This window comes from Ananas comosus, linkage group 4 (assembly GCF_001540865.1).
Source record: "Ananas comosus cultivar F153 linkage group 4, ASM154086v1, whole genome shotgun sequence".
NCBI classification, from domain to species: Eukaryota; Viridiplantae; Streptophyta; class Magnoliopsida; order Poales; family Bromeliaceae; genus Ananas; species Ananas comosus.
Window position 1 is genome coordinate 15,133,573 of NC_033624.1, and position 27,583 is coordinate 15,161,155.

The 27,583-nt window shown below is 36.2% G+C and overlaps 3 protein-coding genes across 3 annotated transcripts; 1 reads left to right on the plus strand and 2 right to left on the minus strand.

Moving 5' to 3' along the window:
* On the plus strand, positions 476–9,078 carry LOC109708935 (factor of DNA methylation 1-like). The gene is made up of 7 exons (XM_020230888.1): positions 476–1,660; positions 2,632–2,816; positions 3,604–3,693; positions 3,773–4,051; positions 4,202–4,414; positions 4,638–4,678; positions 8,635–9,078. The coding sequence occupies exons 1-7, from the start codon at positions 685–687 to the stop codon at positions 8,819–8,821; spliced, it is 1,971 nt and encodes a 656-aa protein (XP_020086477.1). The 5' UTR covers positions 476–684; the 3' UTR covers positions 8,822–9,078.
* LOC109709527 (expansin-A4-like) lies at positions 13,548–16,798 on the minus strand. The gene is made up of 3 exons (XM_020231803.1): positions 16,517–16,798; positions 15,463–15,781; positions 13,548–14,640 (listed from the first exon to the last, which is right to left on the minus strand). Exons 1-3 carry the CDS (start codon positions 16,665–16,667, stop codon positions 14,331–14,333), a joined length of 780 nt encoding a protein of 259 aa, XP_020087392.1. The 5' UTR covers positions 16,668–16,798; the 3' UTR covers positions 13,548–14,330.
* On the minus strand, positions 21,359–25,858 carry LOC109709526 (RHOMBOID-like protein 2). The gene is made up of 6 exons (XM_020231802.1): positions 25,431–25,858; positions 23,340–23,503; positions 22,996–23,159; positions 22,639–22,898; positions 22,172–22,298; positions 21,359–21,893 (listed from the first exon to the last, which is right to left on the minus strand). The coding sequence occupies exons 1-6, from the start codon at positions 25,742–25,744 to the stop codon at positions 21,762–21,764; spliced, it is 1,161 nt and encodes a 386-aa protein (XP_020087391.1). The 5' UTR covers positions 25,745–25,858; the 3' UTR covers positions 21,359–21,761.

Below are 27,583 nucleotides of genomic sequence, written 5' to 3' on the forward strand. Positions count from 1 at the left end.
ATATCATTTCAGGTGGAAGTAATTGGCAATTAAAATTGATATAATATAATGAATCTGTTTACTCGGTTTTAAATTAAAATTGCTACTATCACAACCATCGTTATCTAGATTAAATTTGCTCGATTGAGATTTGCACTTATTTTAGTCCATGTTGAAGTAATAAAGCTTAATAAGACTTTTCATCAAATTACGGCAATAGCAGTGCGCGGAATGTTGCCTGTGATAATGATGTTACATTTCATACAGCTATAGGACATTGTGGGATGTAATAAGTACGAAATTCTTGGTAAGTTGCAAAAAAAAAAAAAAAAGAAGAAAAATTATTATTCAAATTGAGCGCTGAGAAGGTACTATTTTTTTATTTTTTATTTTAAAGTAAGAAATGATAACTCTAGCAAGTTTTGAACACTGTTCATTTTCTCTGTCCGTTCTTAGAAATCTCCGCTATTTGTTATAGCGTGCACAGATTCCAACCAGAGCCTTACGCCCCGCAACCCAACCCAAGCCGCACTACACCCAACGCACCAAATTTGAGTAGCAAAAGCTGCGATATCCTCACGCACGCGGTAAACTTACCTCCCTAGAGCCACTTGAACCTCGGCTCCTTCCTCCTCCTCCACGCTCTACTCTCTACACTAAACCCTTTCTCTCTCTCCTCCGCATCCTCCTCCTCCTCCTCTCGCCATGGACGCGGACATGGAGAGCAACTACTCGGAGGAGGAGGAGGACGAGGAGGACTCCGAGATCAGCGACTCCGAGCTCGACGACCACGAGGAGAAGATCTACTTCATGCTCAAGACGGGGAACCACCGCGTGCGCAACCCAGATGGCTCCTTCCGATGCCCATTTTGCACGGGGAAGAAGAAGCAGCAGTATACGTACAAGGACCTGCTCCAACACGCCACTGGTGTCGGCGCCTCCAACACGCACAAGCGCCGTGGCAAGGAGAAAGCCTTCCACCGCGCCTTCGCCCGCTTCCTCAAGACCGATCTCGCCCCCAACGCTCCCCCCGCCGACGCCGCCGCCGCCGCCGCCGCCGCCGGAGTCGACGGCGAAGCCGGCGGCGAGGCCGGAGCCGGCCCCTCCCGGCCACCTCCGCCGCCCCCGGAGCTGGAGCAGCTGCCCCGCGCGCGCCCCGAGGACGTCGAGCTCTTCGTGTGGCCGTGGATGGGCGTCCTCGTCAACGTCGGCGGCGACGGAGGCGCAAATCTGAAGGATCAGCTCTCCAACTTCAACCCTAGCGACGCAATCGCTTTAGGAGAAGGTACGGCGATCGTAAGATTTAACAAGGATTGGGGAGGGTTTAGGGATGCCATGGCGTTCGAGAACCATTACAGGGCGAGTCGCTTCGGGAAGAAGGAGTGGGAACAGAGGGATGGGGATAAAGTAGGGTTTTACGGGTGGATCTCTAGGGATGATGATTACAACGGCGAGGACATTATTGCCCAGTATCTGAAGCAGAATGGGGATCTGAAAACGGTGTCGGACGTGGCGAAAGCCGAGTCGAAGGAGACCGGGAAGATCGTCGCCATTCTCGCGAGCCAGATCGAGATCAAGAATAAGTGCCTGCAAGAGTTGGAGACGAGGTACAATGTAACTGCTCTGTCGATGAGCCGGCTTGAGGCGGATAAGAAGAAGCTCCATGATGCTTATAATGAAGGTATATTGTGAATGCTTCTCACTAAGTACTATTTGGTTTATAGTGGATTACATATTAAAAGTTCAGTAGACGGTAAGAATGCTAAGCGTAATGCTGTAGCTCTACTGTTTTTGGTTATTTGGTTGCTTTATGAATTACAATGTTGTGTGTTTAAGATATCTACTCGTATATTAGATGAAGTTTTTCTCAAGTACTAAATGTGGTTTGTTATGTGGTGCTCTACTGTCTTTATTATGTGGAAGTTTCCTTGCTTTAAAGTGCAATTGTCGCGAAAAATTTGAAAGAATTCATTCTCATGCTGAAGCTACAAAGTATTGTTATTTGAATCTTTTTTCGCCTTTCAATTCTATCTTGGTCTCCATGTGGGTATCTAATTGCCTGTAAACATGTGAACTTCAGCTCTTTTTTTGCTTCTTGTTACTTTACATGGTCATATCCTATTTTTGCCCTCAGTTGGGACTTTTCGTACCATTTGTTCAAATTTCTTCTTCTGGCAATCCTAATTGGGAAAAACAGTATTTGGTCGGACGGTGGGCATAAGCTCATCAATTTTACTCTTATTCTTATAGCAGGGTCTTAATTTATGGACATGTCTAACATTTTTAGGTGAAAATTCATGTGGCTCACCAAATGTGCTCTATGTGATGTGTATATCTGTCTTTGTGTATAGAAAAGGGTTTTTCTCATGGAAAGATGATTGCTCACACATATATATGAAATTTTGTTTAAGAAAACATGTATTGGTGATAGAAGGCCAGTTCTCCGAGTATCTTCCTGATTGCAATAAGTTTTCCTTTGTATGAATTGAGATGCAGAGATGCATGAATGTAAGAAGCTTGATTTTTAGGTGCAAAGTCATTTGAATTTTGAGATGATTTCCTTCTTGCTTGGATTTTAATGTGTTGGTTCCGTGATGAATTTCTCAGTTCTTATCAAGCTTTTTGTTAAAAAACTTTTTTTTTTCTTTTCAGAAATGCGCAATCTTCAGCGCATGGCGCGGGAGAATGCTCGAAGGATTTTTGAGGAGAATGAGAAACTGAGGCTAGAGTTGGATGCAAAGAGAAAAGAACTAAATTCGCGATGCAAGCAACTAGACAAGTTAGAGGCTGAAAATGACGGTGAGAAGAAACAACAGCTTGATGATGAGAAGCAAAAGGTAATGGGTTTATATAAAGCGCCCAATCTGAATTAAAGAGTACATTGTAAGTTACATCTTTTTGATTATTATTTGTGGAATGGTACGAACTATTATGTTTGAAGATGTTTTAATTAAACAAAAGATTAGCATGGAACCTGGAGAAAAATATTGGAGTAATTAACTTACAATAGATAGATAATTATAACAAATTAACCGAAGATGATTACTGTCCCACTACTTGTGATGGTCGCATTGACACCTTCATCAACCGTCAGTGAGGTTTTGTGATCTTTGCTGAAGAAACCAGAATATCAATTGTTAATGCTCTTGTTTGGTTGATTGCATCCATTTTACAGATAGTCTTCAATAATTTGATTTAAAATAGTCCATATGTCGTATTAATTTTCTTTATCACTTCTTTCATTGTTAGACGCTTCTTATGAGGTGCAAAAGCACCAACTTCCCTATTGTTTTAGATCTTGTGTGTTAACTTCCTTTCGTTTCTAAAGAAGCAATTGCTTCAACTCTATGCTAGCCTTTGTTTTTAGCATTTCAAGTAGCTTACTGTGTTATGGTGAGTAATAAACAACGCCATGCCTGCGTTATTTTATGTTTGATATACATGTTCATGGATATTTACGCAATTTATTGTTAATTTAATCAGCTTTTCTATACATAAAACGCAGCTATAAAATAGTGATACTTTCAATACTTGGTTCTAAGACATTTATGACCTTCATTCACCTGTAGCAGTTCTATTTACCATGTAGTATATTTAACAGTCTTACCCTATTTATTCTCTCAGACTGCAATAGAGAACACTTCACGGGAGTTGCCATCTATGGTCCAAAAGAAGGCCGATGAAGATGTTCTGAAGCTTATTGAAGCTCAGAAGGTATGTAATATTCTCTGAAGCCATCAATATCTTTTCCTGAGATTGTTCATGCTTATGTATACAAAATTGAAATTTTCAGAGGGAAAAAGAAGCTGCCATCTCAAAAATAATAGAATTGGAGAGGCAATTGGATCAAAAACAACAATTGGAGCTGGAAATAGAGCAGCTAAATGGGACGCTTCGAGTGATGAAGCATTTGGAAGGAGAAGATGATGAAGATATCCATGAAAAGATGGAAAATTTGAACGGCAAGTTGGAGAGCGAAAAGCTGCGTCTGGCAAAACTTAGTATAGACCTCATAAACAAGGAGCGCAAAAGCAATGACGAGCTACAAGAAGCTCGAAAGGAATTGATTATGGTTGGAGTTTTTCTTTTCCTTTATTTTCTTCTTAGAATTACTCTTGCTTTCAAGCAAAATTGCATGGAACAACCTCGTGTATAATTCTCTCTTTTTTGATTAATTCTTTGTTGTTTTTCTCTTTTTTGACTGATTTTTTATCTCGGACAGGGTTTGGATGACATGCTGAGTGGCCGCACTAATATTGGAATCAGAAGGATGGGGGAACTTGATGAAAAGCCTTTTCAAAATGCATGCAAGAGAAAATATCAAGATGAAGAGGCTGCCATTAAAGCTGCAGAGTTGTGCTCAAATTGGCAAGAGGAACTCAAGAAACCCGCGTGGCATCCATACAAGATCATCGAGTGTGATGGAGAAACTAAGGTATGAGATATAATCATCCTATTACATTTTCAGTATGTGTGCTTTGTTTCCTTCAAACAACATGAACCATCTCGCTCTCTCTTAGAGCGAGAATGCTTACAAGATTTCACCTTGAATCTCCCGTCTTTCTTTCTCTCTCTCTCTCTCTTGCATATAATTACTTGTGGAATGTTTAGCCTATTTTATTTTTTCTCGACTTCATTCCTGGGGCTTAATGGTGCAGGAAGTTGTTAATGAACAAGATCCAAAGTTGAAGGAACTGTGGTTCGAATGGGGGGATGATGTCTACAATGCGGTCAAAACAGCTTTGATTGAGCTGAATGAGTACAACGCTAGCGGAAGGTATACAGTGCCTGAACTCTGGAACTACAAAGAAGGGCGGAAAGCAACTATGAAGGAAGTAGTCCAATACATATTCAAGCAGTGGAAGATCAATAAGAGGAAGAGATGACCAACCAAATAACCCGAGGTAACATCCCATTTATTAGATTAATATAACTTCAACAAACTATCAACAAGGGCGTGTAAGATGCGTGCCCAGTCAATGCCATCGTTTCCCGATTATGAATTGCCGGACGTGGCGTCGTATGCTTTAGGCTTCTCATCTAATGTGGAGCATCCATATTGCACCTGGATTTAATGCTGTATTATAAGCTGTTGTATCACTGTTGTAAGAGAACCATTGCTGCATAAACAGCTCTTCCCTTGTTTCTGAAGTAGTTTAACATCTTAATAGTCTCTTGTCATGTAGTTACAGTTATTAGTTGCAGGCGGTAAATTGCACTAGCAGCCCCAACTTCGTGTGTGTGTGTGTGTGTGTGTGTGTGTGTTTAAAGTCATTTATCTACTTTTACAAATTGGATGGATTGAGAGTATGAGATGGAGAATTGATGGGTACATAGTGCATGAGCATACAAATGCACCGTGTGCAGGTTGGTAAATTTCTGTTTAACAGTAGGCAATGGTTTACAATGTCGTGCCTCCATTTAACTTTCAGGATGTGAAACTACTCGTCCGAGGATCAAAGTGAAACTTTTTCAGAGACTACCGCTCAAGATCATAATTACGTTGATGAATGGTGGTTTTTGTCCCCTTTTCTTTGTTAGTTTAAAATTCTTTAGAATTCTCTATTTCAAAACTTACGTATTTTTTGAGGAGTGAAGCTTTTGGGGAATTATATATATATTCCCCTACTAGCACTAAGCAAATGATATTTTATTAGATAAAACTTTATTATATAATACGAAACTTTGCGTCCATCGCAACCAAATACGCCTACAGTTATCATAGACGCATCGATGAAGGGACTTGGCTTCTGAATTAGGTGCTGTGTGCCAAGCGTGAATCCGACCTCATAATTCTAGCTCGGGTCCGAAGCTTTGTTTTTGATCGGGCCGGCCCGTTTTGTAGATTTACTACTTGGCCCGGCTCATCCCGATCCGGCCCCGCTCCAGTGTTTAAAGCTGTCTCGACCAAAGAGTCAAGAGAGGTTGTTGTCGACGCTTCATTTCCCCTTCACTCTCTCTCTCTCTCTCTCTCTCTCTCTCTCTCTCTCTCTCTCTACGGCTACGCCCTATAAAAAATCTCGGGAGCGAAGTTGGGGAAGCTTTTGAGGTTTCGAAGGTCGGCCTCGTCTTCTCAGGTGTGCTCTTAACACGACCCAACAACAACAACAACAACAACAACAACAACAACAACAACAACAACAGTAACAGTAACAGTAACAGTGAAAATTTTTAGGTGAAAATTCATGTGGCTCACCGAATGTGCTCTTTGTGAAGTGTTTAATCTGTCTTTGTGTATAGAAAAGGGTTTTTTTTTTTTCTCATTGAAAGATGATTGCTCACACCTATATGTGAAATTTTGTTTAAAGAAAACATGTATTGGCGATAGAAGGCCAGTTCCCCGAGTATCTTCCGGATTGCAATGAATGTGAGAAGCTTGATATTTAGTCGTAAAGTAATCTGAAATGATTTCCTTCTTGCTTGGACTTGCATATGTTGGTTCCGTGATGAATTTCCCATTTCTCATGAAGCTTTTTGTTTAAAAAAAATGTTTTTTTTTTTTTCTGTTCAGAAATGCCGAGTCTTCGGCGCGTGGCACGGGAGAATGCTCGAAGGATTTTTGAGGAGAAGGAGAAGCTGAGATTAGAGTTGGAGAATGCTCGAAGGATTTTTGAGGAGAATGAGAAGCTGAGGCTAGAGTTGGAGAATGTTCAAAGGATTTTTGAGGAGAATGAGAAGCTGATGCTAGAGTTGGATGCAAAGAGAAAAGAACTAAATTCGCGATGCAAGCAACGAGACAAGTTAGAGGCTGAAAATGACGGTGAGAAGAAACAGCTTGATGACGAGAAGCAAAAGGTAATGGGTTCATATAAAGCACGCACTCTGAATTAAAGAGTACATTGTTAGGTACCTATGTCTTTTTTATTATTATTTGTGGAATGGTAGGAACTATCGTGTTTGAGGATGTTTTAATTTAACAAAAGATTAGCATGAACTTAGAGAGTTCATGAGAAAACACAAAAAATTGGAGCAATTAACTTACAATAGATAGATAATTATAACAAATTAACCGAAGATGACCACTGTGTCCCACTACTTGTGATGGTTGCATTGACACCTTCGTTGACTGTAAGTGAGGTTTTGTGATCTTGGCTGAAGAAACCGGAATATCAACTGTTAATGCTCTTGTTTGGTTGATTGCGTCCATTTTGTAGATATTCTTCAATAATTTGATTTAAACTAATCCATATGTCAGTATTAATTTTCTTTGTCACTTCTTTTACTGTTAGACGCTTCCTATGAGGTGCAAAAGCACCAACTTCCCTATTGTTTTAGATCTCGTGCGTTAACTTCCTTTCGTTTCTAAAGAAGCAATTGCTTCAACTCTATGCTAGCCTTTGTTTTTAGCATTTCAAGTAGCTTACTATGTGGTGGCGAGTAATAAACAACGGCATGCGTGCGTTGTTTTATGTTTGATATACATGTGCATGGATATTTACGCAATTTCTTGTTAATTTAATCAACTTTTCTATACATAGAACACAGCTATAAAATAATGATACTTCCAAACTTGGTTCTAAGACATTTATTACCTTCATTCACCTGTAGCAGTTCTATTTACTAGGTAGTATATTTAACAGCCTTACCCTATTTATTCTCTCAGACTGCAATAGAGAACACTTCACGGGAGTTGCCATCTATGGTCCAAAAGAAGGCCGATGAAGATGTTCGGAAGCATATTCAGGCTCAGAAGGTATGTAATATTCTCCAAAACCATCAATATCTTTTCCCGAGATTGTTCATGCTTATGTATTCAAAATTGAAATTTTCAGAGGGAAAAAGAAGCTGCCATCTCAAAAATAATAGAATTGGAGAGGCAATTGGATCAAAAACAACAATTGGAGCTCGAAAAAGAGCAGTTAGAGGGGACGCTTCGAGTGATGAAGCGTTTGGAAGGAGAAGATGATGAAGATATCCACAAAAAGATGGAAAATTTGAGCGGCAAGCTGGAGAGCGAAAAGCTGCGTCTGGCAAAACTTTGTATAGATCTCATAAGCAAGGAGCGCAAAAGCAATGACGAGCTAGGAGAAGCTCGAAAGGAATTGATTATGGTTGGAGTTTTTCTTTTCCTTTATTTTCTTCTGAGAATTACTCTTGCTTTCAAGCAAGATTGCATGGAACAACCTCATGTGTATAATTCTCTCTTTTTTGATTAATTCTTTGTTGTTTTTCTCTTTTTTGACTGATTGTTTATCTCGGACAGGGTTCCGATGACTTGCTGAGTGGCCGCACTAATATTGGAATCAAAAGGATGGGGGAACTTGATGAAAAGCCTTTTCAAAATGCATGCAAGAGAAAATATCAGGACGAAGAAGCTGCCATTAAAGCTGCAGAGTTGTGCTCAAATTGGCAAGGGCAATTCAAGGAACCCGGGTGGCATCCATACAAGATCGTTGAGTGTCGTAGAGAAACTAAGGTATCAGATATAATCATTCTATTACATTTTCAGTACGCGCGCTTTGTCTCGTTCAAACAACATGAACTGTCTCTTAGAGCGAGAATACTTACAAGATTTCACCTTGAATCTCCCGTCTCTCTCTCTCTCTCTCTCTTGCATATGATAACTTGTGGAATGTTTTGTCTATTTCCTTTTTCACTACTTCATTCCTGTGGCTTGATGGTGCAGGAAGTTGTTCCGAAGTTGAAGGAACTGTGGTTCGAATGGGGGGATGATGTCTACAATGCGGTCAAAACAGCTTTGATTGAGCTGAATGAGTACAACGCTAGCGGAAGGTATACAGTGCCTGAACTCTGGAACTACAAAGAAGGGCGGAAAGCAACTACGAAGGAAGTAATCCGATACATATTTGAGCAGTGGAAGATCAATAAGAGGAAGAGATGACGAACCGGCTATGAATTGCCAGACATGGCGTCGAATGCCTCTACGTTTCTCATCTAATGTGGAGCAACTATATATTGTACCTGGATTTAATGCTGTATTATAAGCTTTTGTATCACTGTTGTAAGAGAACCATTGCTGCTTTAGCAGCTCTTCCCTTGTTTCTGAAGTTGTTTAACATCTAAATGGTCTCTTGTCATGTAGTTACAGTTATTAGTTGCAGGGGGTAAATTGCACTAGCAGCCCCAACTTTGTGTTTTTGTGTGTGTGTGTGTTTTTTTTTAGTTATTTTTCTACCTTTGCAAATTGGATGGATTGAGAGTATGAGATGGAGAATTGATGTGTACATTGTGCAGGAGCATACAAATGCACAGTGTGCAGGATGATAAATATCTATTTAACAGTAGGTGATGGTTTAGATTGTCGTCGACCTTCCCATTTAACTTCCAGGATGTGAACTACATGTTGGAGGATCAAAGTGATACTTTTTCAGAGACTACTACTCAGTACTCAAGATCATCATTTGTTTACCTTGACGAATGGTGGTTTCTTTCCCTTTTCTTTATTAGTTTATTCTTTAGAGAATGCTCTATTTCAAAACTTGTGTATTTTCTGAGAAATTTATATGTTTCTCCTACGAGCACTAAGCAAATAATGTTTTATTAAATAAAACTTCGTTATTAAATAATACTAAACTTTGCATCACAAGTTCACAACCGTAAAGGTGAGAAGGGACTTGGCTTCTGAATCTGGAGAGTAGGGGCAGTTTACACATTTCATTGGGTCCGAAACTTTGTTTTTGATCGGGCCGGTCCATTTTTGGAAATTTCCTATTAGGCCGGCCCATCCCGATCTGGCCCCGGTCCAGGTTTTAAAGCTGTCACTAACGAAGAGGGGTTCTAGACGCTTCATTTCGCCTATCTCTCTCTCTCTTTCTCTCTCTCTACGTCTACACCTATAAAAGCCTTGGTGGCGAATTGGGGCAGCTTCTAGGGTTTCCAAGGTCGGCTTCGTCTTCTCGAGGTGTGCCCTTATACGACCCAACAACAACAACAACAACAACAACAAGAGTAACAATAATAATAATTTCCCGAGTAATTATCTCCTCGATCTCTTCTTCTTCTTCTTCTTCTTCTTCTTCTTCGTTCTTAGATCATGGGGGCTATGATTACAAAGAGAGAGGCTCGAGTGGTGATACTGAAACCCATCTATATACATAATATTTCCATCTAAGTGAGGAAGGAGATAGAGCGGGGGAGAGTTGGGAGTTTGGAGTCGAAGGTGCCGCCATTGTTAGGGCTTGGTATCTTCTTCTTCTCCTTCCTTGTGACTTCTCCCTCCCCCTCTTCCATTTTCACCATTGATGGATTGGGTTTCTACCCACTGTGACGGTTTTTTTTCTTCATACACTTGATATGAGCCCACCAATTTTATTTCATTAAGTTACATTTTTTGTGACTGTGTCTAAAATTCTATTGTTCAACAGCGGTTAAACTTTTTTTTTCCATAATTTTAGTGTTATTTGTTAGTAATTGTGTCGTGAATTTCTCAACTAAGTGCTAGAGTTAGGGTTTAGGATTTTTTTTATTTTATCAAAAAAATAATTTTAGGCTATTTTGTGAAGTTTTTTTTTTTTTCAATTCATCTGTTAGACCAGAAACAATTTGAAATGCTAAATAATAATACATTATTGTCATAAAAATAATTAATATCGCTGATTAATATAGAACACGCTATTTAAATTGCAAATATAATGATTTTATTATTAAATTCCTAGGCGCTATGCCTATGATCGCCAAAATTTCACCCATAAGCTTTTGGGCCGTGGCCTGATTGGGCCTAATTGGGCCAACCTAGGGCTTCCTTTTGTTTTGGCCCATCCAAATTTGCATGGGCCTGGGCAAATTGTTATGGGTACTTAGGTGCAAGTCACTAACAATGATAATAAGAAAAATCAATAAAAATTTTCTAGCCTGGTTTGTATGAGTAAACTATTGCGAAGCTATTGTAAAACTTTTCAAGTGGGTTTAGTTTTTTTCTTCTTTTTTTTTTCCCATTTAAAATCTTTTAGTGTTATTGTGTCGGTGGTGATGATGCACCAGCATCAAGAGGTCTTATCCTATCTGTTACTACTGCATCCGCATCTTCTTGTTATGGGATCTGCTTCTCACAGCTGGATATCACTGAGTTCTGCAGGGATATTTATAGCTGTATGTAAATGGAGACATTAAATAAACCTCAACTATATGACCAATCCACTGATTCAGCTAGTGGACCATCTATGTCTCCAGAGAGTGTAAATGGGTGCACATAGGGACCTCAATTTATTCATTCATTCATTCATTTATCATTTTTTACTTGTAGCTCTTACTTGTTAACCTTAGATCTTGGTGGTTGGGATATGAGACTTGCGTTCGACTCCTGCGACTATAGAAAAAATGTGTTTTTAGTGCAGTATCAACTTCAAGACTTAAGTTGGCCTCATGTTTTAAGAAAAATGTTTGTAGAGGTCCGAGAAAAAAGAAAAGGAAAAAAGAGCAAAAGAAAAGGAAAAAAGAGCAATGCGAACTCTGCAGTCTGCACCTAACAAGTGAGTGTAACTTTTATATGGTTAAAACTCTTGGATGGATGGATGGATGGAGGGATGGATGTAAAATTCACATCCTTGCTATTGAAAAATTAGAGGTGTGTGATAGACTTTTAGGCTGCGTTTGGTACTGAGGACATCTCGATGGTACCGAAGACATCCTGAAACAACACGGGATATCCCTAACCAAACGGCAGAAGAACAAGGAGCTACGTTACTTAAAATTGTTCTTAGAGAAACTGAGAACAACTTTGTTCTTCTCTTTATTTTATTAGATAAATAAATATATATAAATAAATATATTAATATTTTTATGATAATATATTTATACTTAAATTTTATTATATAATATAAATTAATTAAATTTGATATATTATTTATTTTATTAAGTTTTATTATTTATATATTAATATTTAATTATTTTTTTATATTAAGTATTATATATATAATTATTTTTTCATGCATTATATATTTTTTTAAATTTTGTATTGAAATTAATACTATTATTAATTAAAATTATAAGGATATTTTTACATATATTATAAATAAATTATATAAAATAAATTATTATTATATATAGTAAAATAAATATACTATTTTAAATTAAATTGTTACATAAAATATTATATTATAAATTACTATAAGAAATAATTTTATATAAAATATACTAATATAAATTAATTATTTTATTTTTAAAAATATATTTAGACATTGTTCTACACTTTTTGTTCAAACGCTACTAAAAATATCCTCTAGAATATCTCCGAATGCATCCAAATATAAATTTACAATTGTTCTATCTTGTATCGGAATATCCCATGTTATCGGGAACAATAAAAATTGTTCTTTAAAATTTAATTTTCCAACCAAACGTAGCCTTAGAGTCTGTTTGGTTCGGGGATAGGGGACAGGATAACCCTTTATTCTCTCGTTTTATTCAAATGTTATTTTTCGTATTCAAGATCAATAGTTTTCGGATACTTGGAATAGGCTTGTATAATTCAATATAAGTCTTGGAATTTTGTTGTTCTACCCTTATTCCCAAAACAACCGTGAACAAGATTAATTAAAATTTAGTTAATTTAAATATATAGTATTAAATCATTAATTAATCTAATTAATAATTAATCTAATTAATATATTTAAATAATTAATTAATTTAATTAATATTAAATTATTATTTTTGGATAATTTGTTAAGGGTGGGAACACCTATTTTTGTTTTTAAAATTTAAAATTTGTAATCTCAAAATTAAAGTTTATAATTTTAAATTCAAATTTTTAAATTTTAAATTTGATAGTTTACATTTTTCAAATTTAAAATTTGATATTTTATATTTTTTAAATTTAAAATGCATCTTAAATTAAAAATTAAAATTTGAAATTTAAAATTTTAGATTTTAAATTTTACTTTTGAATTTTGAAATTTAAAAGTTAAAATTTAAAAATATAAATATGAAATATAAAAACCTAAATTTAAATATAACGAGAAGAATAATAATATTATTTTTTATTTATAATTATTTATTATTATTTATTATTTTATTTTATTTATTCAAACGTTATTTATTTTATTCTCAAAAATAATTTAATTTTTATTTAAATATAAAATTAGTCTAATTTTTACTTATGTCTCAATAAATATTTATTTTTAAAATAAATAATTTTTATTTATATTCCAACTAAACGATACATCGGAGAATAAATAGTGTTGCTCTTCTAAAAGTGAGAAAACAAAGTGGTTTCTTACGTGATAATGAGGTCAAATGATTGCATGGTACAAGATAGAATAGGTTGTTTGAAGAGATCCTAGTCTAGGGTAATCGCAGTGGTCACTACCAATTTTGGAGCAACAAGCCCCATGGGGTTGGTGAGAAAAGTCACGTAGATGAGGCAGATGTAGAGGTACCTCATGTGCACTATGGACCAGAGGGACATCACATGCCACAGTTTGGTGAGTGTTTTCACCTTTGCCTTTTTCCTACATGGCTACAGGGGACTCGGGCCATAGATCCTGTACCTGGGCTATGTGGTAGATGCACAATGAAAGGGTGGTGGTGACTTTTGGTTGCCATGTGATGTGCAGGGGCAACTATCATTGCAGTAAATTACAAAATGTGCCTTCATTAGAGAGGAGTTCCAATTTTCAGACAATATATATAATTTTTTTATTAATAACATAACCATTAAATATAAGAAAATGTAATCACAATCAACATTTCATAGTTCATATATTAAATATCCTTAAATATATATATCTAAGCAGCTGCGGGCTACATGATCTTCCATTCTGGTATCTGCAGCCGCTTCAGCTGCAGCATCGCTTCTCCACAAACTCCCCCATCTTAGTCGAGACCCATACACCTCCCATAGAAGAAAAAACACCACATACCCTACTAAAACATTGGGCTAACAATGCCCAAACTCACTTCTCCATCACTCTTTTCCCTTCCTCACTTAAAATCCACTAGTAACAGCTTTACGAGTAATTAAATAGAACGAAAAAGCAATAGTGAGAACGGAGGGGGAAAGAAGTTGAATGGAAAAAAAAAAAAAAAAAAAAACCCAACCCCCAACTACTCCCATTTGGAAATCGTGGTTTCGAAAAAGGTAAAAGCGAATTGACCATTCCTGAGCTATAGCACATTTTAAAATAAGTATTTAAGTTCGAAAGATTTAAACTTCATAGTCTAACCTCACAGTATCTGTAACTCTTTCGACGAAAGATTACGTTAAAAATGTTCGCAAACAACACGGTATCAATCGGTAGTTAAAGTAAAACCCTTTCAGTTGATGTTATCATTTCAAAGTTACTGTAACGTTAGATAGTACGATTAAAATTTTTTAAAATTTAAATATTTATTTCAAAATGTGCTATAGTTCAATTACGGCTCCCGCTTTCACCATAAAAGTAGTTCTTGTTAGATCAGACCCTGAAGTTCTTGCCAGAGAAGGTCTGGCCGAACTGCCAATTCGCAGGCACGACGTTCCAGGAAGTAGAAGTGCGGCGGTCACTGCCGGTGATGCGGAAGGAGAGGGATTGTCCGACGAGGACGGCATTGGACTGCCAATTCTGGCCCCAGTTGCGCGACATCGGCATCCACCCGGTGCGCGAGCCCTTCACGCTCGCCCGCACTATGTCGCCCGCCCCCGCCACGTTCGTGATCAGCACCAGGTTGAAGTAACTGAATCCGTTGATCGTGAACCGGATCCCTCCCGACTTACGGCAGGGCACTCTGAGAATTCGCATTCATTCGCTATTAGTTATACAGTATTCGTAACAATCTGAAGATGCACAAACACATGTTTAAGTGTTCTTATATCATATTTTCTAATGGAAATTGATCAGCAAAACTAAGTAAAGTTGGAGTAATTTGATAAAGTGTGGAATTTTGGGGATTAATGTGCTAAATTCTGGGAAAAGATTTTGATTGGACGAAACGAGAAGAGGTGGTGGGCCCAGGTTGGGACATGGGTGCATGTGCCGTTGTCACCGGCGCGGTCACCGAGGGCTCACGCGGTTTTGAGACGAGTGAAGGTATAAAGACCAAATTGCCCTCGTTTCTAATTTTTTTTTATTTTTATTTGTTTTTGCTTTGATAATTAGGAAGCTAATCCAGTACTTTACATAATAATTACCTTTATATATTTAATATTAAAAGGTTTCTTTTTAGTTCATCTGTATATTATTAATTATCAATAAATTTGGTAAAATATAAAAATATTATTGTAAAGAATCTATAGCAATACTTATAATGGAAATGGATCGAGAGTAGCTCTCGTCGGAGTTAATAAATGGCTCCGAACATCGTTACGGTCGTGTAAGGGTTACGCGACCAAGGTCCAAAATTGGGGTAATCTTGGTACCCTCAATAATAAATGTCCGTGAAAAGCGAAAGAACCTTTCAACAAGAAGGACGGACATAAACCATCGAATCTCATTTACTTTATTTTGAAATTCATATTAGTTATACGATCTGTCGCCGTCCTTTTTATACTAGGATACTGTCTAATGAAAATTCGTACAAAATAATAAAAAATTTTACGACTGTGATTACCTTCGAAAGGATACGGGTACGATCCCGGCGCGGTACTCGGCGATTTTGAGGAACATAGGCATGGCGAGGTCGAAGTGGGGGCGAGGGGGGTTGCACCACCCGCCGTTGTCGGACGGGAGGGCGTAATTGGGGGGGCAGAAATTGGTGGCCGTGATGAGGATGGAGGGGCTGCCGGCATGGCACCACCTGGGGTCGTCGGCGCACTTGAGCTCGAAGCACGCCCCGCAGCTGAGCCCGTCGTTAAACAGCGCCGTGCTCAGCGCTGCCGTCTCCACACCGTATCCTTGGCTGTATAAATTTCCGTACCCACACGCCCCTCCTATATATATATAGAGAGAGAAACATAAATTAGATAAAAATGTACGTACAGAGGAACAATACTATCTGTACGTTTCTAAATATGGTAAATCTTACATTCTATTCATTCAAAAATAATTTTTCTTTTTAGGATTCTGTGAATGCAACGGCATTTTTTTATAGAAAAAGCGGCACAACTAGCGATCATTTTGAAAATGATTCATGATTCGCTAAACTTATTTTTGTTAATTTGTAATTTTAATATTACTCGTGATTTCTATTAAATTCTTTAATAATATAATTGATTTAACAATTTTAATTATTTTTTATCTAATAGATCCGTTAAAGTTAGAAACATATTTTGGGTCCCCTAAAAGATTCTTTTTGTTCTTTCGATGTGTGAGGACAAATTTATAACTAAATAGGCCTGTATATATATATATATATATATGTTTAATCAAAATTCCCTACATCACATATGCCACTGTATAAGTAATATGTAACTACAAGTACTTTTGAAGCATCTCTTTATTTTTAAAATTTTGTATATTATTTTTATGAAACTAACTAAAATAGCTCGAGTATCAAAAAAAAAGAAAAAGAAAAGAAAGGCGATATAGGAAAAACGAATTAAGGGCCAATTTCTAAAACGCGGGAAGGTCTAGGCACATTTTGATTAAACAAAAAAAAAAAAAAAAGAAGGACCAGAGAGTAATTATGCGGAAAGGGAAGGGTTAAAGTGAGAAGAAGAGCGTACCCATGGTGCCGGATGCGTCGCTGCCGCCGTAGAAGGTGGCGTGGGCGCTCTGCCACGGCCCGCCGGAGTACACTCCCGGTATGCGGGCGTCCGCACGGAGGCACAATGCGACCAAAATGAGTGTGGTGGTTAGTGTAACAGGGAAACCCATGATGAGAAAATGCTTTTAGAGAGAGAGAGAGAGAGAGAGAGAGAGAGAGAGAGAGAGAGAGTGGTCTAGTGCTCAATGCAGTAAAGGAGAGAGTGAATTGAATGAGTGTGGGAGTGGGAGTGTCTGTGTGGAAGGGTTAAGAGGAATATAATGGAACGGTGGTGGGACTTGGGAGGAGTTAAGCGGATTTCGCTTTTGGGTTATCGGGTCGAATTTGAACCCTTCGACCTGACACAGAAACAGTCCTAAAGTTTAGTTTGGTACCGAGACTAATCTGGCACTATTAAATAAAATGAAGTTAGGATAAAAATATATAAAAATATGTTTCTACGTTCTCCAATGAGACTGCAGAAAATATATAGTAATTAACTCATCGCGTTATAGGAAACGTAATATTACATACGAAAATAAATAGAATATTTTTTTATCGTACTTTCTCTCCGCACGTAACGTAATCTTTCCGTAATTTCAAACAAAATCTAAATCAAGCCATGATAATACTTTCTCTCCTTTTTCTTTTTCCTTTTTTTTTTAAATTTTTTTTTTTATCAAGCATCTGAGCTCCATTCCAAAATCTGTGCTCTTAATCGGGGGACATAAGATATCAACTAACTGTTTAAGATAGTGATCGTATCATTCTGTAAGTTAGGTGATCTTAAGCTGAACACAGAGAAAAGAAGCAAACGAAAATAATAACTTTTTGTGTATTTTGCCCCTAAGCAATTAATCGGCAATGAGAGTAAGATGATAAGATTATTCTTGAAGCATCAAATATAATTTTAAATTATAATACTTATTTCGCTATTGAATGCAATAAGATGGTGGATTGGATGTCGGTGGCTGTTACTTTACAATCTCAGTGCTTAGATAAATAAAAATAAAATTATTTTAAAAAAAAATTTATTTATGTGCTTGTGTGTGGACAGCTGGAAATAAATCATATAAATGGTCATGTGAGAAACGATCTAACTAAGGATCAATATAGCCTATAACATCGATCTCTCTTTTATTCTTCGAGATTTCAAGTTCCAAATCTATCTATCTCTATCAGAATTAAAAAAAAAAAATCTTCCATTTATCCATAGATCACAGGATTAATAATTGGTTCAATAGTAAGAGAAAAAAATAATATATGTATGTAATTGTTGTTGCATCTCTCTCCTCATCAGACCATTCTCCATGTGCTTCCACTTATTACCTACCCATTCCTACTCCCCTACTAATGTCCAAGAAAAAGTAAATAATTTCTTTTACTTTTTCTTTTTTTTAATTATAACATAACATTATTCACTGTACTTAATCACACAAATTGGAGGGGGGAAAAAAAAAGTGAATTTCTACAGCTGTTACATGTATGAAGGAGAAAATTAAATTATTTAGTCATTCGTACTATTTTCTCTCTTTTTAAAAAAAATTACAACTTGGCATGCTATCAAACAAGGTAAGTAATAATTGGTGTTTGCTGCAGATATGAATTAAATAATTTTGTTGAATAATTATGTTTATTTGGTGTTCATTATGTTTGCATGCAAATTACGCATGCTTTAGATTGCATAATTAATGCATTTGATCCCAATTCAATTAATTAGTTAGGCCCCCATGCACGAAATTAAACCAAAGATATTATTATCCATAGCTACAGCTCCATGAATGCATGCTCACTTTAAAACATATATATATATTTTGCAACTAACTTAAAGTCACCAAGTACTAGGGGAAAAAAAACCAACAAATTAATATTCTTAATGTTAGCCATTGTCACTACATGCATCTCTTGCAAATTCTCTGCAAATGTGACAACTTTTTTCAATATTAATTTATTAGTGTATTACAAGGCCATATATATATATATATGACATAACAAGTTAGAAGAGATCCTAGCAAGGAGTTCATTTTTTTCACTAAAAATATTTAACGAGTTAAACTTTCATGATCAAAGCCTCTCAATTACAAGTGGTATGATTCTCATGACTCTTACTAGGTCATTTCCTAGATAATCGATCAATAAAAAAAAAAATGCAATAAGCTACATTAATAAGATCTTGTTTAATTTTCTTATAGAAAATATTAGATTCTTCTTTTGTCATAATTGATCCTTATTAATGGTAATTAAAGATAGAGTAGTGTGATAGCTACAGGTTCATCTAGCTAATTAGCTCACCATATATTAGGTGGAACAATATGCTAAAGCTATTAATTACTAGCCCATGTTAGCCCTCATCTTCTTATACTTAATCCTCAACCATTCTTTTCACACTAATAGCAAGGAACTTATAATGTACCTATATTTCGGCAAAGGTAATTAAGGTAAATTAAGAGAAAGATAATAGTAGTAATCTTTGTCTTATCCGCTCCTTCATTTTGCTGCAAAATATTGCCGAAATATCAAAATCCTTTATAACTTTGTTTCCTAGGCAATCAAGAGCCATCATAAAATATTACAAAAAACTTCATAAAAAGCGTAACACTAAACTAAAATTGTACTAATATATTCAGTGTTTAGGAAAGTACTATAGTGAAAAACAAGTGTAGAAAAGTTTTTTTTTGAGAAATAAGATAGCAAACTATCAACTTCATTCATTAAGTAAAATAAACTGAGCATACAGAGATGGAAGCAACTTAGGTCTCCGAGAATGCAAAAATAACAGGCAAAAGGCCAAAAAGGGAAAAGGAGGTGAGAGGGGAAGGTTAGAGAAAGAGGAGTAAATCTAGTAGCGCTTCAGGTCAGCACGGTCCAACACAAATGTAGAAAAGTTAAACACACATCAAGTTTTATATATATAGATATATATATAAAACTCAATTAATTTTCCTCCCTTTTGTGTTCTTGCGAGAGAGAGAGAGAGAGAGAGAGAGAGAGAGAGATTCTTTTGCATGTTTATATCCGACATAAGCTAATCTTTTGGATCATGTGCTGATTGGCTTTTAACATGCTTTATTTTGTCACACATCACTGTATCAAACCTTTAATTAATATTTTATTGTAGCCTCCCCTTCACATTTCTTTAATAGCAAGTAAGGAACATTATTATCCTCTGCTTTGCATTATTCACACACCTNAGATTCTTTTGCATGTTTATATCCGACATAAGCTAATCTTTTGGATCATGTGCTGATTGGCTTTTAACATGCTTTATTTTGTCACACATCACTGTATCAAACCTTTAATTAATATTTTATTGTAGCCTCCCCTTCACATTTCTTTAATAGCAAGTAAGGAACATTATTATCCTCTGCTTTGCATTATTCACACACCTCACGGTTAATGAATAGCCGTATCTAATTAAGCCTTAGTTCTCTTTTGGGCCCAATGTTTCTACTTTATTATAAGAAATTAAATCAAAATATTAAAAAGGGTACCAATTAACCAACACCACCAAATGAGATGATCAGAACAGGGCATGGAGATCTGAGTGGTTGGGGGCTTTTAGGTAAAGATGTACTGTAGCAAATTTCTATAAAGTTTTGTGAAGTTAGCAATAAATTTAATAAAACTTTTAATTTCATCGATTCATGTCACTTAAACAAAATAATAATAATAATAATAATAATCCATGGGGCTATTTTATAATAAAATATAGTGTGACGAGTTCCATACAATTTTACTTTTTTTTAAAAAAAAAACTTTGCATCCAATAGCGGGGTTGCACGTGTCGCGTGTCGGTGATTGGATCCTGGGGTGCGACGTCGTGGGTTAGGTTCGGACACGAGCCATGTCTCAGATTTTGTAGCCCAATGTGAACGACCCTAGCCTACTTGTGGGGCCCACGCACCGCAATTTGCGCACCAATTAGCGTCTCCTATATATAATGTTTGCTGTACTAGAGAGCCTGTTCAAATTGATCCGGTTCCAAGCTTTTTGCAATACTAATTTGTAGGTTTTTTTAAAAAAATATATATATATATATGTAAAATATATTCTTTTCAAAATACTAAAGAGATATCTGTTATACTCATTTTGGCTCAGAAAAGTGTTTTCTTTTTCTTCTTCTTTTTGATTTTTTTTTTTATATTCGACTCGCTGAATCGGCAGAAGCCTTTGGATCCAATATCTTCAAATGTTAGCATGATTCTTTTAGCGATTGATCTGCTCAAGCCAAATGCTCACATGATAAACTACTGGTATCCCAATAATAAGGGATCCTTCAAATAATTGAGCGATTTGAAGCATATTGCTGGAAAATGTGCGCTTCAAAAGTCTGATAAATTAAATTCTCTTTAAAATATCAAAATTTAAATTTAAATTTGAATAGATCCAAATAACATTCGAGTGTACAGCAGTGGAAAGCAGTAGCATTTCTCTGGCTCTGTCAATTATCTTCTGAGAAGGTGGTGTTGGCCATTGCTGTGCCCTGGAGAGACAGGGTCTGATGCAGTGAGATGAGGCAGTGATTAAACCTTATCTTTTAAACTGATTTTAGACATATTTTTCATTAAGAAAGCAAAAGATCATAGATCTGTAACTCCAAATTTAATTACATCTTAGAGCTAAAACTCGCCACTAAGAGATGGCTTTTCTACAATAGTAAAATCAAACTCAAATTTAAAGCTTTGCTTGTGAATTGCATGAATTGGTTATAACTCGAGAACAACTTTTTTTTTTTCAGTGTGACAGCTAAACGGTTTCAAAGAAAGCAAAATGATAATAGAAAGAGACATCATCATATCTTCTAGAGAATGTGCAAAAAGTCTAAAAGTGTTAATTGGAGGACCATAGTAGCTGAAAACGCAGACAACTTTTCTTATCCAAACAACATGCACATGGATTAAACATTACAAGTGCACTCGCCCATCAAACAGTACTGCTGAGTAGAAGAATTTGTTCAAATTGGTCATATATTCGTATAGCTTTCGCCGCTCCAAGTGGTTTTATATAATGCCTACCGAAAGCTTCTTACTGCAACAAAAAGCTACAAACTTTTTTATCAGAGTAGAAAAGCTGTCATCAGAGGAAGTCGACGCAATTCAACACCAAGCGTGAATGCAGAAGGCGATACCAGGAGATTTTGCAAACAAAGTAAGCTTAACTTTCTTGAATACAATATATGTTAAGTATGATGCAAGTATTGGTACAAAAACATGGTACACCCGTTGTCAACTGCAAAACTCGACGCACATCTGATAAATCAAATTTGTCGAATTTGATTTTGAATCGTCAAGCCAGTACGTTTGGGTCTTCCCGCTTCCTTGGCATGTCAAATTCAACTGGTTCCCACTGAGTGAACTCTGCAAACGGCACGAAAATATGATTAGTCGTATGACAACGTGTATAAAACTAGTCGGGCAATCAATGAATGATAAGTCAAGCTTTCTTATTAGGCAAGCACATGAGAGGAGCTTTTGATTCTACTTAGTAGAAAGATGATGACGGCATTTTAATGAAAAAGCAATTACTGTTTCTTTAAACAACTCTACTTAAGTAGTAATTTTTTGCAAAAATGGCAACCAGGCCAAACAGATTAGTAGTGAGTATTAGAAAGTTGATAATAAAATAGGGATCTCACCAAGCAGGACTGAGTTTGTGATTTGCAGCTCCATTTTGAAGTAGGGACACAGCTCAAATAATGGCACCAGGAACAGTGTTCGTTCATATTGACGCCTCTGAAAAGCATCACTAGGCCAAGAATGAACCTGCATTAATGAACTCTCGATTAGGATAAACAATTCTCCTACAAATGCAATAAAATATAGCTAGAAGCTACATTGCAGTTTTCAGGCTCAGTCATCATTATCTTCTTCCTTTTCCAAACAAAACGTCGACTCAACCTTACAACCGCCATTGAGTTTGACATCAAACCTTAGAAATTGGTGCGAGTATTTCCAAATCAGCCATAATAAAAGGAATTTGCCATGAAAGCTACAAGGGCATTAAGTAGAAGTTTTGACTAAAAAAGCACATAAAGTAATAGAGTAAACAACCATCAATTCTCTATAATCTTAACGATAAAAGTGTTCAAAATTCTCAGCTTACCCAACAATTAGTACTATAGCTGCAATCACCCATAATACGTATTGATACATCTTGTGCTTGTGTTTGACCGGACTGCTGTGATATCCAAGAGGAGCACTCTTTTGGCTAATCCATTTAAATTGGGGGCGAATCAAAATCACAAATCCAAGGAAAAATCCCGTAATAAACCCTCCAATATGAGCAAAATTGTCGACGTGCGGAAGGATCCCGACAGCTAAGTTTATAGCAATAATGAAGACAAGGGTCAACAATGCTGCAAACTAGATTCAAATGAAAACATCAGATAATTGTTTCTTAAAAAAATAAAAATAAAAATCCATCGAAAGCCTCCTACTAATGCCAAATTTCATAGATTACCTTGTTCGCATAAATTGTCCAATTTGTAATAAGCTCTGAAAGCATGGACCCTAGCAATCCAAAAAGAGCACCCGACGCACCAACAGAGATACTTGATTGCATAAAAAGAGCAGATAACAAGCTCCCACCGATCCCAGAGATGACATATAGTAGGCCGATTCTCACTATATTAAAAAAAAAGGAAAGAAAAGAGAATAACAGTATTTCCAAGTCAATATATTCGTAACTTCAAAAAAGGCCTTAGAACTTGTTGATTCAAAGTGACATGATAACACAATACAAGGAGTAAATTACAAAATGCAGCTGATGTGACTAATAACTTCAAGCTAAGCTTCATTTCTTACCAAATCCAAATTCTTTTTCGAGTTTTATTCCAATTAACAAAAGGCTCAACATATTGGCGAGTATATGAACAACGCCTGCGTGTAACCAAATGCATGTAATGAGGCGCCAACGCTGGTGGTCACGAACTACTCTATTCACTTCCAGAGCCCCCATCTTCAGCAGCCTGAGAGAGAGATGTAAAATGACATGTTTATTCTCTACCATTACTAGTGCTTATCATCACAGAACAGGATTAAGTGTTTCTCCACTTGAATTATAACAAAGAAATATAATGAACAAGCATATGTTATCTGCGGATGAAAATATATCATAACAAGAATTCCCAGATTTTCCAGGTACAATAGAATACATTGTCATAGGTTGAAAGAAATTGAAGCACAATCATGTAAAGTAACAAAATCTATTTTCTTCTTAGCAGCAACAATTAGTTTGGTACAAAAACAGTGTCAGAAAATGATCTTGCGGTGTCACTTCGGGAAGTCTATCCTCTGTCACAGCTCAAATCTGTTAACAGTTAATTCTTCATACTTTGTTTTTTTTTTAATAATTTTTTTTCACTCTCTGACCCCCATTTTATTAGGAAAAAAAAGAAGAAGAAGTTAAGGCAAGATCCTTACATAACTGACTAAAATACATGGAGATCTAAGTAAACTCTATGTAAACAATCGACGACTAGCGATGACTCTTTGTAGATTTCGATAATTTTTGAATCTCCAAATCCTAAAAATCTACAAGTGAGTAAAAGAATTATGAAAGTCCACAGGATTCATATAAACGTTCATCTCTTACATAAGTTTGAGTCAACAGGGGCCAAAGAAGAATGGCATATTCCAAAGTGCTACTGAGAAGCACAGGAAAATAACTGGTAAAACTTTAAGGAACTAAAATAACTAATTCCTATAGTCTCCCAAAGCCGAAACGTCAGAGCACATTTTACTGCAAAATTCACACGTAATACACGAACCGGCATGCTGATTAATAATTGAAACTTCGTTGGCACTTCATCAAATGCATTGCATATCAAACACATCATGATTGGAAACCAAAAAAAAAAAAAAGTCAACTACCCAGGGTAGAGACCTAATTAATGCATTAGTGAGGAAACAATATATTATAATCAGGATCACTGCAAGACAGGCGGATAAGGCCGCGGTCTCCAACTACTTATTTGATTTTTGACTTAGGCAACCAATATAGACATCACCAAAATTGGCATTAAAAATCGATACCGTGTATTGAAGTCCAAATAATGCTAATGGATAAAATATGCTTCTGCGTTTTTTGATCGAACAGCAAAAAATATGCCGTAACTGATTCATTGCGACATGTAGAATGTCGTATTATGTACTGAAACAAACAAGACATTTTTCCATCATGCTTTCTCACATAACGCTATCCCAAATAGAGCCTTAATGCGACACCAACAAGCATGTTAACTCAATAAGCTTTCTAAATAATCCATTTCTAATTCACTTAGCGAAATTTCAGATTGTTTGTTTGTTTTCATTGAAGTTTTTTTAATTTGTCAAATCGGCGATTTGATTACAGGTAACAGAATTTTTGTCAAATTTAATGACTCTGTCATCTTTTCAGCTGTCAGATTGCCCATTCTGTTAATACTTAATGGCTGACAGCTAAATGAAAGCTGTTTAAATTAAACAAAATCTACACCACATCTGACGGAAGCAACTCCAATCAAGAAAAAAAAAAAAAAAATTGGCTTGTAGTTGATAGAATCTCTCTTTCCATTTCCACAACATGATTAATAACTAAATTTTTTTTTTCTGGAAAAAAAAACCAAAACTATTGTTTGAAACAAGAAAAAAACCCAATTCACAGATGCACCTAGAACTCACAAATTCCCCGTATTATAAACACAATCTAACAGAAAAGGAGTAACTTTCCAATACGTTGAATATAACATTATCAGATCATATCTATCAAAACATTCACCTCCAACAAAACGAGGTTCCACATAATCTTAACTTTTTAGGGAAAAATAAAAAAGAGAAACGTTTATTCAGCATGTTATGCATGAGAAAATAATTATAATTATTATAAAAAAATGAAAAAAAAAAGGAGGAACTGACGTGGTGGAGGAGGGGCCGAGGAGGGGGTTTTCCCTGAGGGGCTGGAACGCGAAGCGGCCGAGGAGGCGGCGGAGGACGCAGGAGTCGGCGCCGACATTACCGGGGCAATCGTTCACGAACATTGTGATAATAAAGAGGGCGACGTTGGCCACAATGAAAGTCGGCACCAGCCACGGAAACCATTGCCGAAATGGCTTGTAGTCGCCCTTACTCGGCGCCGAAGGAGGAGGAGCCCTGTTGGCCGTTGGATTCATCTCCAACGGGTAGATGGAGTTGCTGTCCCCTCTCCCTCTCTGGTTCGTCTCCTTCCCCATCTCTCCGAAACAGAGGAGAATATTATTATTATTACTATTACTACTATCAAGGAGGAGAAAAAAAAAAGAGAAAACTTTTTTTTGGTTAATTGGGGGAGAGGAGAGGAAGGGGGAGACCAAATTTAGAAGGGGGAGGGAATTTATTTTATTTATTTATTTAACTTGGAGCTGTTTTTATTATTTTTAAGAGAGTCGTTGGGAACGTGTCTACTTTTTGGCTACTTGTTTTCGCAAATCGGTTATCATAGATCCGGTAACCAATAACCCGATAACACTATATATAGAGAGAGAGAGAGAGAGAGCAAGACTGCCGTGCTCTCGGGAGCACGGAGGCCTCCGTGCTCCTGAACCGTTTTCGATGATAGAATTTTCGAATTGATGATCAGCTCCGTTAGACTTGATCTAGCGTAATTGAAGTTTCTAGAAAATAATTTTTGCGATTTTTCGATATTATTTACCTAACATCGAAAGGATTCAAAATCAATAATTTTTAACGGCTGAAAATAAAAATTCTATAAAAAGTGATGATATAGCACTAAAATTTTCGATCAGAAATATTAATATTGTTGTAGATAGTATAAAGAATTTTGTATCAATTTTTCATCTGATTTGAATACTTCTACACCGTTAAACTTGAAAACGGCAGATATTAACTATTAAAAATTATTGATTTTGAATTCTTTCGATCACTAGGTAAATGATATTAAAAAATCGCAAAAATTATTTTCTAGAAACTTCAAATATCCTAAATCAAGTCTAACGGAGCCGATCATTGATTCGAAAATTTCATCATCGAAAACGGCTTAGGAGCACGGAGCCTTCCGTGCTTCCAGCTCGTTTTCGATGTTGCGACTTTCGAATCGCCGATCAGCTCCGTTAAAGTTGATCTAGAGTATTTGGAGTACCTAGAAAATAAATTTTATTATTTTTCGATATCATTTGCCTAGTGATCGAATGGGCTCGAANGTATAAAGAATTTTCTATCAAAATTTCACGTGATTTGTATATTTCTACACCGTTAAACTTGCAAACGGCTCACTACGGCCATTAAAATTTGTTGATTTTGAGCTCATTCGATCACTAGGCAAATAATATTGAAAAATAATAAAATTTATTTTCTAGGTACTCCAAATACTCTAGATCAAGTTTAACGGAGCCGATCGACGATTCGAAAATCGCAACATCGAAAATGAGCTGGAAGGCTCCGTGCTTCCGATAGCATAGTAGCCTCACTCTATATATATATATATATATATATATATATATAATGGGACATAAAAGTTACATAGCTTCGTTGAGCCGGCGTGAGAAAAGTTTTGTAGAGAACTGTTCTTAGACCCCCTTTTATTTTGTGTTATGCTTTTAACCGTTTCTTTTTGGAGTTTTTGATGTGTTGACATTTTAATGTGTATGTATATAAGTGCAACTAGACGACCTTTTGATGTATTTTGAAAGAATATTGCATTCTATCTTCTTTTCTTATTATTTAAAATTTTTTATTTATATATTAAATAAAAATATTGTTTCTTAAGAACAAGGTAACTATAATAGTGATTGATCGGTTGTAGTTTTTTAAGATCTTTAATATATATATTTTTTATGCATTTTGAAAAAAAGTTAGTTTGATCATCTTTTTAAAAAATAATACTGGATCTGCAAAATTCTAAAAAGTGAACTAGATTTGCAAAAATTAAAAATCAAATATGCAAGAAGGCCATTTGACTAAGATGAACGAAAATAAAAGCATATTATATTATTTATATGCTTTCCCCCAATTCTATTCGGTCCAATAGTGTTCCGCGGCCCTCAACTTCAAATGGGCCCTTATTATTGAATCCG